Below are 12,783 nucleotides of genomic sequence, written 5' to 3' on the forward strand. Positions count from 1 at the left end.
GTATTCTGGAGTTGCTGCCAGAGTCAAGGTTACCACAGTGAAGCTGCTGTAATACGAAATGAGCACGAGTGATATCTTTAATATACGCATTAACGACTATTACAGCAAAATGTAGCAATTCAAAATGACAACATATACCAGATCTAACAACATTCAATTGTTATAACTTTGTTAACCTACAACTTTAAATTATGAGCTTTAGATTTGAATTCAACAACCTTTTTTAATGCATATTCGCAATTAACTGATATCCACAAAACATGATTCAAGCAAAATAAAAGTTGCACTTAAATTAAAAGATTACAAAGTACCATAATGTATTAATGAAGCAGATTTTTTTTACCAAGTTCTCAGCTGGATCTTTTGGTAAACCTGCTAAAAGTGTTAACAGATAAACCATTAGTGTCTATGACAACACATGCGAAGCCAAATGCAATTTAGGGCTTACAGTATATGGAAAAACAGCATGTTCCACCAGGGGAATTTATGGCTTCAACATGTTTTGTGGGAAATCAGTATGGAAAGGCCAACAAAAGCATATTTATTTAAGAGTTTATAATATTGCTTAAGCATCTTGCAAAAACAAACTTTTTTTTGTAACTGGAAGGCAATAGTGGAAACAGGCATGGCTGGAGTATAGATTAATGAAGTCTGAATGATGCCAGTGTTCCTGACTATTTTTAAAGTTGCCTTCAAATCAGACAAGTGAAGAGTAATCATCAGATTCCTGATTTGTGCTTGGTCAATGCCCGGCAGGTTTTGAAAAGTCAGGTAATAAGTTACATGGTGCAGAATACTTGAAACCTCAGTCTTGGATTTTTATAGATGGACATATTTCTGGATGTGGAGACACAATAGACTGCAGATGCTGGAGCTTGAGCAAAAAGCAGCTGGCTGGCCCGCTAAGGCACTAAATTTTTAGACTTGATGTTTTCATTAAGAGATTAAATGATTGTAGTGGCATTGAACATCAAGGGAATATGGTTAGATTATCTCTCGTTGTAGATGGTCACTGCTTCACACTTGTGTGGCACAAATGTTATTTGCTGCATTGGACAGCCCAAGCCTAAATATTTTAAGGTCATGTTGAATTTGGGAGCAGACTTCAATATCAATGAAGTTGTGATAAAACAAACACTGTAAATCTTTATTTATTTGTTCACCAGACGTGATCATCCTTATTAACTTCAGTACTTATTGCCTGTCCTTAATTGCCCAAACTGAGGAAGCAGTTAAGACTCGACTACATTAGTGGTCCATATAGACTAAGGATGGCAAACGTCTTCCATGATGGACATTGATAACCTAGACTTGAATCATTTAACAACTCTATATATGACTTTACAATGGGAAATATATTATAGAAGCAGGTGATTTTTTTTGTACATTTTACAACTATGTTCTGAGGCCAGATGAATGACCGCAACAAAGACTACATCTCCTCCTTTGTCGGGTCTGAATTTAATAGTGAAGGGTGCTCCAATGGATTCATAGCGATTTCATGTTAACTTGCAGTGCTTCTCAATGCCACACTTACTCAAATGGTGTCAATGTCAAAAGCTGTCACTCTCACTTCATCTCTGCAATTCAGCTCTATTATTCATATTGGAACCAAGGTGATATTGAAATCTAGGGATAATGAGTCTTGGCTGAAAACAAAATGGACATCAGTGACTAAGTTACCTGCATGTGATGCTTGATAGTATTGTTAACAATTTTTATAACTTTGCTGATAATCACAAATCCAACGGTTGGGTGATAATGGTCAGAATGGATTTCTGGATTTTTGTGGACAGTTTAAGGCAACTTTCCGCTGTGGGTAGATATCAATGTTCTTAATGCACTGTAACAAATTGGCTAAAGGTACAGCTGGTTCCAAAGCACAGGGCTTTAGCAGAACAAGAGATGACAGTTGAGATGGCTAATACATTCATCATTCCGGGTTGAAGACAATTACAATCATTTACAAGTTCCACCATCAGTAAGGATGCTATTGTTCATAGGGCCATTACATATTGTTCATAGGCCCAGTAATTGTTTATTTGTCCATTATCTATGACTCGATGTAGCAGAACGAAAGAGCTTTGATATGATCCATTAGTTGTAGGAATTACTTGGTTGTCTTTAGCATGCTATGCCAGTTATTTAATGTGCACACATTATTCTGTGCTTAAGCTTCACAGGGTCATTCATTCCTTTCAGATGTATGCTACACATGGCATAGTTGTCTATAACTTTCATTGAACCAATGTTCTACCCTGGCTTAATGGTAGTGGTTGAGTGTGACCATGAATGTGCAGAAGTGTAGAATACACATCTGTTCCTTCTGATGCTACCTCATGGAGAGCCATTTTTATTAATTTGTTCTGAACAGATTTGAAACCCATCTAAAATAAATGTGAGTGTCAGACAACAGAATGAAAAGTGTTCACATTGTGAACAAAAAGACTGTTCTTACTACTATATAGATACGTTGCTACAAGGTCTATGAGATAGTCATTCCCAACAACAGTCAAGGCACAATGCATCGGTGACACGGTACCTGGCAAATAGCTCTCGCAATTTTGCCACAAGTTCCACAATGTTGATGAGGAGGAATTCAGAGTTGACTGGCTGCTTGCAGTTTGGATGGTCCCAAATCTGGGCCAACACCAACGCCCAATGGGCACCTGGAGTTGCCAATTTTTATTGTTGTTTGTAAAAAATGAATGGCTAACCAGACCATTTAAAGAGGCATTGAAAATAAAATCCACTACATTGAAATGGATCTGGTGTCACATTTAGATCATTACAGGTCGTTCACACTTTTTCTTACATAAAAGATCATAGATCTATTTCACAATACGATAGTTTCAAGGCCACTGTTATCATTTTCATACCCTTATTTTTCATAATAACTAATGTATGTTTCTGTGCAAGTTGTACATAGCTCAAGTACCAAATCCAAAGATCGTTTGTGAAAATTTACATTTTAATTTGGACTTTAGCTCTCACTTTCAGCAGAAGTTCATTTCAATTCTATCTATGGCACCACGTAAACCATGGCTATTGTATTTTATACCCACCACCCCAAACAGTCACATCATCCTTCACTCCTGAAGAATGGCCTCGTCCCGAAACGTCACCCATTCCTTCTCTCCAGAGATGCTGCCTGTCCCCGCGGAGTTACTCCAGCATTTTGTATCTACCTTCGATTTAAACCAGCATCTGCAGTTCTTTCCTACACATTCTTCATTGTTAAGATATCCTTAAGCATAGTATCAGGCATGGTATAAACCCTTTGAAATCCAATGCCATAGTGGCATGAAACTGTATCTATTTCCTTAATGACAGCATCTTCTACCAGTGTCATATTCCTTCTTTTCAAGTAATTGAAATATCAACAAATTGCAGTTGTTGGAAATTTGAAAAAACTAATATGAAATATGATGAAACTCTGTTTTGACTTCCTTTTCCAGCTTTATTTGCTTAAAGCTTCTAGCATTTTCTGTTTTTATTTCATTCCTACTTAAATGGTATCTTATACCTCTATGATCAGTTTGTCGATTCAATGTGCAGGCTTCTCTCTTATCCATACAGACTACTACAAATTCATACCTGATGGTGAATGGGAAAATCCAAGCACCAAAACAATGCACCTGAGCCCTCCATATCCCTGTAACACAGCGATACAATCCTAATTCTTGAGCACAGAACCAACCTGAAGAAAAAAAACAATATACCAAAGAGGCATGACCAATATTTCGATTAAAGGATCTGCATCCCTGGTGTTGCAAAATGTCTATGAAGAAGTGTGTGTGTGTGTGTGTGCGTGCGTGCATGTGTGCGTGTGTATCTGTGTATATACACAGTGCATTCAGAAAGTATTCAGACCCCTTCACTTTTTCCACATTTTGTTATGTTACATCCTTATTCTAAAATTGATTAAATGCCATCACTCCGATATAAGTTAATCTTCATCTCATCTCTCCACAATAACTTTTTCCGGAACTGTGGTTGCTCTTTTAAGTACTTCTTGGCAAACTGTAACCTGGCCATCCAATTTTTGCAGCTAACCAGTGGTTTGTATCTAGCAGTGTAGCCTCCGTATTTCTGTTCATGAAGTCTTCTGAGGACAGTGGTCATTGACAAATCCACACCTGACTCCTGAAGACTGTTTCTGATATGTCAGACAGGTGTTTGGGGATTTTCCTTGATTATAGAGATAATTCTTATGTCATCAGCTGTGGAGGTCTTCCTTGGCCTGCTAGTCCCTTTGCGATTTGTAAGCTCACCAGTGCTCTTTCTTCTGAATGATGTTCCAAACAGTTGATTTTGGTAAGCTTAATGTTTGGTTGATGTCTCTAACAGTTTTATTCGTGTTTCTCAGTCTCATAATGGCTTCATTGGCCCAACTTTGGTCCTCATGTTGATAAACAGCAATAAAAGTTTCCTAAGGTGATGGAAAGACTGGAGGAAAATCTAGGTGCTGAGTGCTCTCTTATACCTGCATTAAGGAGGCAATTAAACACACCTGAGCAATTACAAACACCTGTGAAGCCATGTGTCCCAAACATTATGGTGCCCTGAAATAGGGGTACTATGCATAAACAGTGTTGTAATTTCTGCATGGTGAAACCAAAATGTATAAAAATGGCCTTTATTAAAATCTGACAATGTACACTTTCACCACATGCAAGTTTTTCTATTACAAATCTCAAATTGTGGAGTACAGAAACAAATAAATAAATGATGGGTCTTTGTCCCGAACATTATGGAGGGCACTGTACATGGCCAGATTAGTAAGTTTGAGGATGACACTAAAGTGGGTGGTATTGTAGAGAGTGAAGATGGCTATTAAAAAATAAAGCATAAAGGATGTTGCCAGATCTAGAGGGTCTGAGCTGTAGGGAGAGGTTGAGTAGACTGGGACTCTCCTGCTTAAAGTTCAGGAGGATGAGGGATGATCATATAGAGGTGTATAAAATCATGAGAGGTATAGATCGGGTAGATGCACAGAGTCTTTTGCCCAGAGTAGGTGAACAGAAGACATAGGTTTAAGGTGAAGGGGAAAATAGGAATCTGAGGGGTAACTTTTTCACACAAAGGGTGGTGGGTGTATGGAACAAGGTGCCAGGGGAGAAGTAGTTGAGGTAGGGACTATCCCATCATTTAAGAAACAGTTAGACAGGTACATTGTCAGGACAGTTTTGGAAGGATATGGACCAAACGCGGGCAGGTATCCTAATGTAGCTAGGACATGTTGGCCAGTGTGGGCAATTTGGACCGAAGGGCCTGTTTCCATACTGTATCACTCTATGACTCTAGACAGCAAAGGATTAGAGGGATATGGGCCAAATGTCAGCAAATGGGACTAGCTTAGATGGGGCATTTTGAACGGCATGGTCGAATTGGGCCAAAGGGCCAGTTTCATGCTGTAGGATTCTTTGAGATTGAAAAGCTGAGTAAAACCTGGGAAGTAACAGTGACGTGGAGTTGATAGGTAGAAATACAGCGCAGAATCAGGCCCTTTGGCCATACTGAGTCCATGCCGATTCTCGCACATTAACACTACCCTACACACACACCAGGGACAATTTACAATTTGACCAAGCCAATTAGCCCACAAACCTGTACATCTTCAAGGTGTGGGAGGAAACCGGAGCACCCGGAGAAAACCCACACAGATCATGGGGAGAACGTACAAACTCCATACAGACAGCACCCGTAATCAGGATCGACAGCAATTCTACCACTGCGCCACCCATTTAACTGAAGTTAAATATTTAAGTCAACCATACATAATATTTCATGATATGTGGTTATTTCTGACCAGATTTTGAATGTTTTTGAATATCTGCTGGATCCAGCTGGCTAAACTGGAGGAACAATTTAAATGGTTGACAAGAATTTACTGGTAGGCTTGTAGCCAAGGTTTGCTCTGACATGACAGTATTTATAAGTGTAAAGTCCTGCCATTGAACTGGATTGCACCACTGAGAAATCTAACATGCTTGTTGAGGTTAAACTGACCCCATGGAATGCATTAAAAGGTAAATGCAAACTTTATGTTTAGGTCAACAGCACTAGCTTGAAATTTTGGGTCCTATTCAATGTTCAGATTTACATTATGACAGTTCAATATGATAGGGAGAGTGTACAGATTTCAGCGTTTTAATTGTCTTATGCAGTTAGGTTGAATAAATGAACTTGTAACAGACACAAATACTTTATTTCTTCAGATTAACTATTCTTTTAAACAGAAACATGTTTTGTTTCCCTGTCCTATTCCTGCTTCTCCAAATACTTTAGATCTACTGTATAAAATAGCTGGGACAGTATGCTGCAAATATATAATTGACTTCCTATTCTTTCCTCAGGTAACTGTGCCCATTTCCATAAAGGTGGCTGGTGGTATAATGCCTGCGCACACTGTAATGTGAATGGAGTATGGTATCGTGGAGGTCATTATCGCAGCAAGTATCAAGATGGACTCTACTGGGCTGAATTTCGAGGGGGTTCATATTCTCTTAAAAGTGTAGTAATGATGGTCAAACCTGAATAACACACTGGTAGACAAGTTAGATATCGCCCCCCCCCCCCCCCCCCCCCACAAATATGATCATAATGTACTAAAAATGTAGGAGTGTTTCAAAAACAGATCATGTGCTTTGTTCAAAAAGCATTATGTTTCACAATGTTGAAAAATCATTTAACTACAAAAATTGAGTCATTACCTGATAAAATACTTCAGGAAGCAAAGGTTCGAAAAGTGCTATGTGCATTTGTGTTTAATGTTCATTGATACTGTGCTGAACAACTTGCACTATAAAGGCAGTGCTACCTTCTGATATAGAAGGTACATGATTTAACCAGAATACTTTGTAACCCAATAAAACCACAATGCTATGATTAATCTTTGGATATATATTAATGCTATATTTTATTAAAACAGACAATTGTTTAATAATCTGCTGTCAGACCCATCAACTTTATTCCAAGAAACGACACAGTAGCTTAGCAGCTCAGGCGGCATCTCTGGAGAACGTGGTTGGGTGTTCGTTTCGGATAGGGACCCTTTTTCAGACTGATTTTAGAAAGAGAGAGAAAGCACTCATTAGAAGAGAGGTGGGGTGGGACTAAGCCTGACAAGTGATAGGTAGATACAAGTGAGGATTGATTGACAGATAATTGGACAATGTCCAGAGATGAAAGGATAAAAGGTTGTGAGATAAGGAAAGGTGGTGTGAAATGTGATGGGAGGGAGGGAGGGAGGGAGAGAGGGAGAAAGGGAGAAAGGGAGGAAGAAGGAGGGAGGGAGGTGCAGGGTAGGGAGGGAGAAGGAAGGGAGGGAGAAGGGGGGTGGAGAGAGGGAGGGAGGGAGAGAGGGAGGGAGGGAGAAGGTGGGAAGGGAGAGGGGGGGGGAGGAAGGGAGATGGGGAGGAGGGGAAAGAAGGGGGGAGGAGGGGAAAGATTGGGGGTGGGGGGGTTAGTTAGCTAAAATTGGAGAATTCAATGTTCATTCCTTTGGGTTGCAAGCTACCCAAGCAAAACATGAGGGACATGAACTTTATCATCCATGGATCCATTATATTTTATTCTCATGTTGAAGTTACTTAAGGATTCGATTGAAATAAATATTTGATGTTTTTCACGGATTTAAGGTTAAACCCCTTGTGGACAATTAAGTTATTTCTACAGATTATGAATTCTGATCGGCCCTGAATCAGATGAAAAGATTTAAAACTAGTTCAAATTGTGCAAAGGTTCTTTTGTACAAATTAGTAACTTTATTTAATTTTGATTAACTATACTGATGCTTTGTATAAAGGGAGTTTTATGTTTTGAATTCTATAAAGAACTTCATCAGAAAAGGAGTGTATGCAAAGAATGTAGAACTTGAACTTGTCTCTCCTGATTGATACAAATTGATTGCTTTGATCCAACAATAAGTACAAGCGTATTTATATCGTAATCACGATTTTTTAAACCTGCTTCTGCAAATAGTATTACAAGTGCCTAAGACTACTATAATTTATTATATTAAATTATTCATAAACACAGCAGTGGCGAAAAATCGTAGCGCTATGGGGGATCGTTTTTGCACAAATTTAATTACAACGCAGTGGTCAAGATGAGAGTTTTAGTAATAGTATAGATTCCAGAAAGTCCCTAGGTTACACAACATTTCCGTTCCTGAGAATTGTCTGTAAGTCAGAAACATGCAATTTCTATAGTTTCCCACACCGTGTTGCGCTGCATACACTTGCAATCAAATATTCATAGTAACACTACCCATAATAAAACTAAATGAATGCATACAGTATCCAGTCATGAATGAATACCCACAAAGCATATTAATATTATTACCTTGAAAAATGCTTTTACAATGTATGGGAGAATTTGTGCATTGTCAGTAAAAGTGTTTTGGTTTTCACGGCATTAATTCAACCAGCATATTAGTCACCACAATCACCACGTTGTAAGACTAATCTTTTAAATTCTCCCTCTAATGGGGAGCATTGCACACATTGTTACTGTCGTTATTTTCCATTGGCACAACTAATATTGGGAAATTGGAGGCATAAAATGTCGGTACCAGCTGAATGGATGAGATCATTTTTTAATTTACATAATTCACAAATATTATTAATGCTAGAAATCGAGTGTAGATTTGCAGAAGCGGTACAGCTGTTTGGTTTTAATATCAGTCTCAGTAAGAAAGGAGTTCTCCACCAACCAGTACTTGGGCAGCATGATATCTTCTTATGGCTCGCTGGACAAGGAAATATCGACCAGAATCAGCAAGGTAAGTCAAGCACTTGGTTGACTCCGAGCACGAGTGTTAAAACACCACATCAAGCTGCCAACCAGGCTGAAAGTCTATATGGATGTGAAACATGGATCTTGTACAGGAAACACATCCGCCAGCTTGAGAAATGCACATGCGCTCTCTACGGTCCATCATGGGAATTTGCTGGCAAAACAGGGTGACCAACGTGGAAGTGCTGGACCGATCTGGCTTCACAAGCATCGAAGCAATGATGATAAAGGCCCAGCTTCGATGGACAGGCCATGTAATGGATGAATTCCACATGCCTCGTGAACTCCTGTACGGAATTCTGTCACAGGGTCAAAGAACCCTAAGAAACGGTTCAAAGACTGTATCAAGGACCACCAAGAACCAGCACGCCTAGCCCCCAAAGACATGGAAACCTGTGCCAGTGACATGACTGGCTGGCATACAACCACTAGGAAGGCGGTCAGCATTTTCGAAGACAATCGCTAAAGGCGACTAGTTAGTATTAGAGTCACACCCGATCCCACAAAACATGAGACTGCACAACAATACTATCTTCGTCTGTTGGACCACCACCAAAATGAACATAATCAAATTAAATAATGTTTAAATGACGAATGGCAGTCAAAATACAATTAATTTCTGCATTTGTCAATAGAAAAATGAACATTCCAGTTGAACTTTTTTTAAACAAAAGCGAACAAACTGGAAAAAGTCATATTACAATCAATAATTAATTTCAACTTCATCTGCCAGTATTCGTCTGGTAGTTACATAATATGCTGTTTTTGAAAAATGAAAAATAATAATTCCTACCTAGATATGGAATACATGGAGTCATTTTCAAACTATTAACATAATCCCTGAGCCTTTTGTAATTATCTTCTTTAGACACAAGATATTCTAATTTTTCAAAAGTTGTTTTATCTTTTCTGTTCAAAAGCTGTGAAAACAAAAGTTAGGAAAAATAAACAATGTGGCAATATTTAACAATTAGTCATTGCATAACAAATGTAAACAATAGCAATATTGTGAGAAAAATCTGCAAGTATCCAATAGCTCATTAGACTTTTTGTAAAAAAAAACATTTCGGGGACATGGGAGGCAATGGCGGCACAGTGGGAGAGCTACTGACTTGCAGCGCCAGAAACCCGGGTTTGATCCTGACTACGGGTGCTATCTGTACAAAGTTTGTATATTTTCCCTGTGAGCTCATGGGTTTGCCCAAGGTGCTACGGTTTCCTCCCACACTCTAAAGACGTACAGGTTTATAGGTTAACTTGGCTTTGGTAAAATTGTAAATTGTCCCTAGTGTGTAGGACAATTTTAGTGTGCGGGGTGATCGCTGGTTGGCTTGGACTTGGTGGGCCGAAGGGCCTGTTTCTGCGCTATATCTCTTACAGTCTAAAAGGGAGGTTCATGCATTATTTACAGCCTATCCCTATTCCTCTCAAGATTCCCTCCTGATTTGCTTATATCTATCAGAAGATACAACACGGAGGAAATCATACTGGTGGCAACATTCCATGCATTTGTCATTCTTGCCTGTGCCGGTGGTAGAGGTCACGGTTTTGGTATTGATATTGGTTTATTATTGTCATGTGTACTGATATACAGTGAAAAACTTTATTTAGAGTTGCATTCCAGAAAAATGGAAGCTTCGATCACACTTCTGATTTGTTCCTAGAGAATCACACTGCAGATACCCACAAGCAGTGCAGCTCTAATAATGCTTAAGATGTTCAGCACTATCTAGGATTCAGCAGAGTTCTAGATTGCCACCTAGTTCGTACAAACTCCATATAGACAGCACCCAGAGTCAGGATCGAACCAGGGTCTCTGGCAGTGTAAAGCAGCAACTCTACTGCTGTGTTACAATGTCTCCTCTTACTAGTGCATATTAGTCATAATAACAACTGTGTTGTTCATAAATATGATTCACAGCACTTACCGCCCATGTTTTTGTAAGTCTGAAGATGGGCGCACTCTGTAATCCAGACACGACAGCCATTAGTGCATGGAGGTTATTCGACTCATATAATTTCTACAATTGAGACAAACGTACAATAGCTATAAATAAAAACAAAATCTAAACCTGATTAAGCTAACAGGAATAATCACTGAAGTATTACACAAGAAATCATTGTCATACCTTTGCAGTCTTCACATAGTGGCTCAAAACTTCTGCTCTTATTTTTAGTGTTTGTGCAGTGAGAATCTCTCGGACAACCCAAAAGCTAACCTACAGATTTAAAAAAAAGAGACACTTTTCTACACAATCAAATAAATTAAAGTTCAATTTAGTTTATTGTCACGTGTACAGAGGTACAGTGAAAAGCTTTTTGTTGCGTGCTAACCAGTCAGCAGAAAGACAATACATGATAACAATCAATCCATTTACAGTATTGATACATGTTAAAGGGAATAACATTTAGTGAAAGGTAAAGCCAGCAAAGTCCGGTCAAGGATAGTCCGATAGACATCAAAGAGGTAGATAGTAGTTCAGCACTGCTCTGTGATAGAATGATTCAGTTGCCCGATAACAGCTGGGAAGAAACTGTCCCCAACTCTGGTGGTGTGCGTTTTCACACTTCTATACTTTTTGCCTGATGAGAGAGGGGAGAAGAGGGAGACTCGTCCTTGATTATGCTGCTGGCCTTGCCAAGGCAGCGTGAGGTATAAATAGAGTCATTGGAAGTGAGGTTGGTTTGTGTGATGGCCTGGGCTACCTACACAAATCCCTGCAATTTCTTACGGTCCTGGATGGAGCTGTTCCCAAACCCAAGCTGTGATGCTTCCTGATAAACCAATGTCTCATATTGCACCCCAATATGTCTACATTCACGAGTTAGGTATTTTTCAGCCATAGACTCTATCCCTCTCAGTACTTTGAAGCTCATTCTTCAGTCTCTAAATTTGTCTCTGGTTTTTTTCCTCCCCATAGAGAAAATCTTTCCCTTTGGTGTCGCATTTGAAGGTAATCATAGGAAGTTATCAGTCAAACAATACGGCAAGAAGTCATCTTTTAGGTGACAAATACAATTTCCAATAGAGACAGTGTTTTTTATAGCCGTGAAATGTTCAGAATGAACTTATTTTTCCTAACAGAGCTAATGGGACTGATGAACAAGGACTTTAACTATTAGGTGCTAGGCAGGCTACCAGGTGCCTGGAGAGGCCAGAATGATTACAGGTTAAATGAATTGGGCAAGATGTTACTATTGGGCAAGATGGCGGCGCGACCGGAGTTTGCAGCGACCTCTCCCAGTGAAAGTTCAGTGTTTTCGCGGTTTTTTGGAACGAGTGGTGTGTATGAAGAGTGTGTGTCGGAGGAGTGTGTATGTGCGTAAGTACGAGCGGCAGGTCCTTTTAAAAATCGGCAACAAGGCTTCTTGTTGCAACATTACCTTGCGGAGCATCCCGGTGGAGCTGAGACTTATGCGTCGCGCAGGCCCACGGAGGCGCGCAGGCCCATGGAGAGCCGCGGCTGCACCCGCACCTGGAACAACGCTGGTGGGAAAACAACGCAAGCGGTGTAGCAGGGGGCAGAAGCGGGGGAAGCGCGCAGGAGCCTACGCTAGGCTAAACGCGAACCCTCACAAACCGGCAGTGCCTACAGTCATGTTGGCAAATGTCCGCTCCCTCGACAACAAGATGGACTACCTCAGAGCGTGGAGAGCCTCCCAACGAAGCGTGAAGAACTGCTGTGTCTACGTCCTAACGGAGACCTGGCTGAATCAGAACATCACAGACGCTGCGATCCAGTTGGAGGGACTTATGCTATACAGAGCTGATAAGAGTAGCTTCGCTAGCTGGTAAGGCAAGAGGAGGGGGACTGGCTGTATATGTGAACAGATCATGGTGCCAGGATGCTGTGGTGATTTCCACTTACTGCTCACCCCATGTAGAGCTAATGACTGTGAAATGCCGACCCTTCTACTTACCCAGGGAGCTAACGGCAGTCTTCATAACGGCCGTCTATGTACCACCGAGCGCGGACGTGA

At 40.1% G+C, this 12,783-nt stretch overlaps 2 protein-coding genes across 8 annotated transcripts in view; one reads left to right on the forward strand and one right to left on the reverse strand.

Moving 5' to 3' along the window:
- The window catches only part of angptl1 (angiopoietin like 1), a 53,607-nt gene extending 46,658 nt beyond the window's left edge, over positions 1-6,949 (forward strand). For both annotated transcript variants that reach the window (XM_033028388.1, XM_033028387.1), the window contains one exon: positions 6,360-6,949. In XM_033028388.1, the coding sequence (XP_032884279.1) occupies positions 6,360-6,544 (185 nt within the window). In that variant the 3' untranslated portion in view covers positions 6,545-6,949. The remainder of the gene's footprint in view (positions 1-6,359) is intronic.
- ralgps2 (Ral GEF with PH domain and SH3 binding motif 2) overlaps positions 1-12,783 on the reverse strand; it is a 266,410-nt gene that overhangs the window by 148,586 nt on the left and 105,041 nt on the right. For 5 of the 6 annotated variants that reach the window (XM_033028386.1, XM_033028381.1, XM_033028384.1 and 2 more), the window contains 3 exons: positions 10,932-11,021; positions 10,731-10,823; positions 9,596-9,722 (listed from right to left, as the gene is read on the reverse strand). In XM_033028386.1, coding sequence (XP_032884277.1) covers positions 9,596-9,722; positions 10,731-10,823; positions 10,932-11,021 — 310 coding nt within the window. The remainder of the gene's footprint in view (positions 1-9,595; positions 9,723-10,730; positions 10,824-10,931; positions 11,022-12,783) is intronic. The other variant, XM_033028383.1, reaches the window with a different exon arrangement.

Source organism: Amblyraja radiata, chromosome 10 (assembly GCF_010909765.2).
Source record: "Amblyraja radiata isolate CabotCenter1 chromosome 10, sAmbRad1.1.pri, whole genome shotgun sequence".
Lineage (NCBI taxonomy): Eukaryota > Metazoa > Chordata > Chondrichthyes > Rajiformes > Rajidae > Amblyraja > Amblyraja radiata.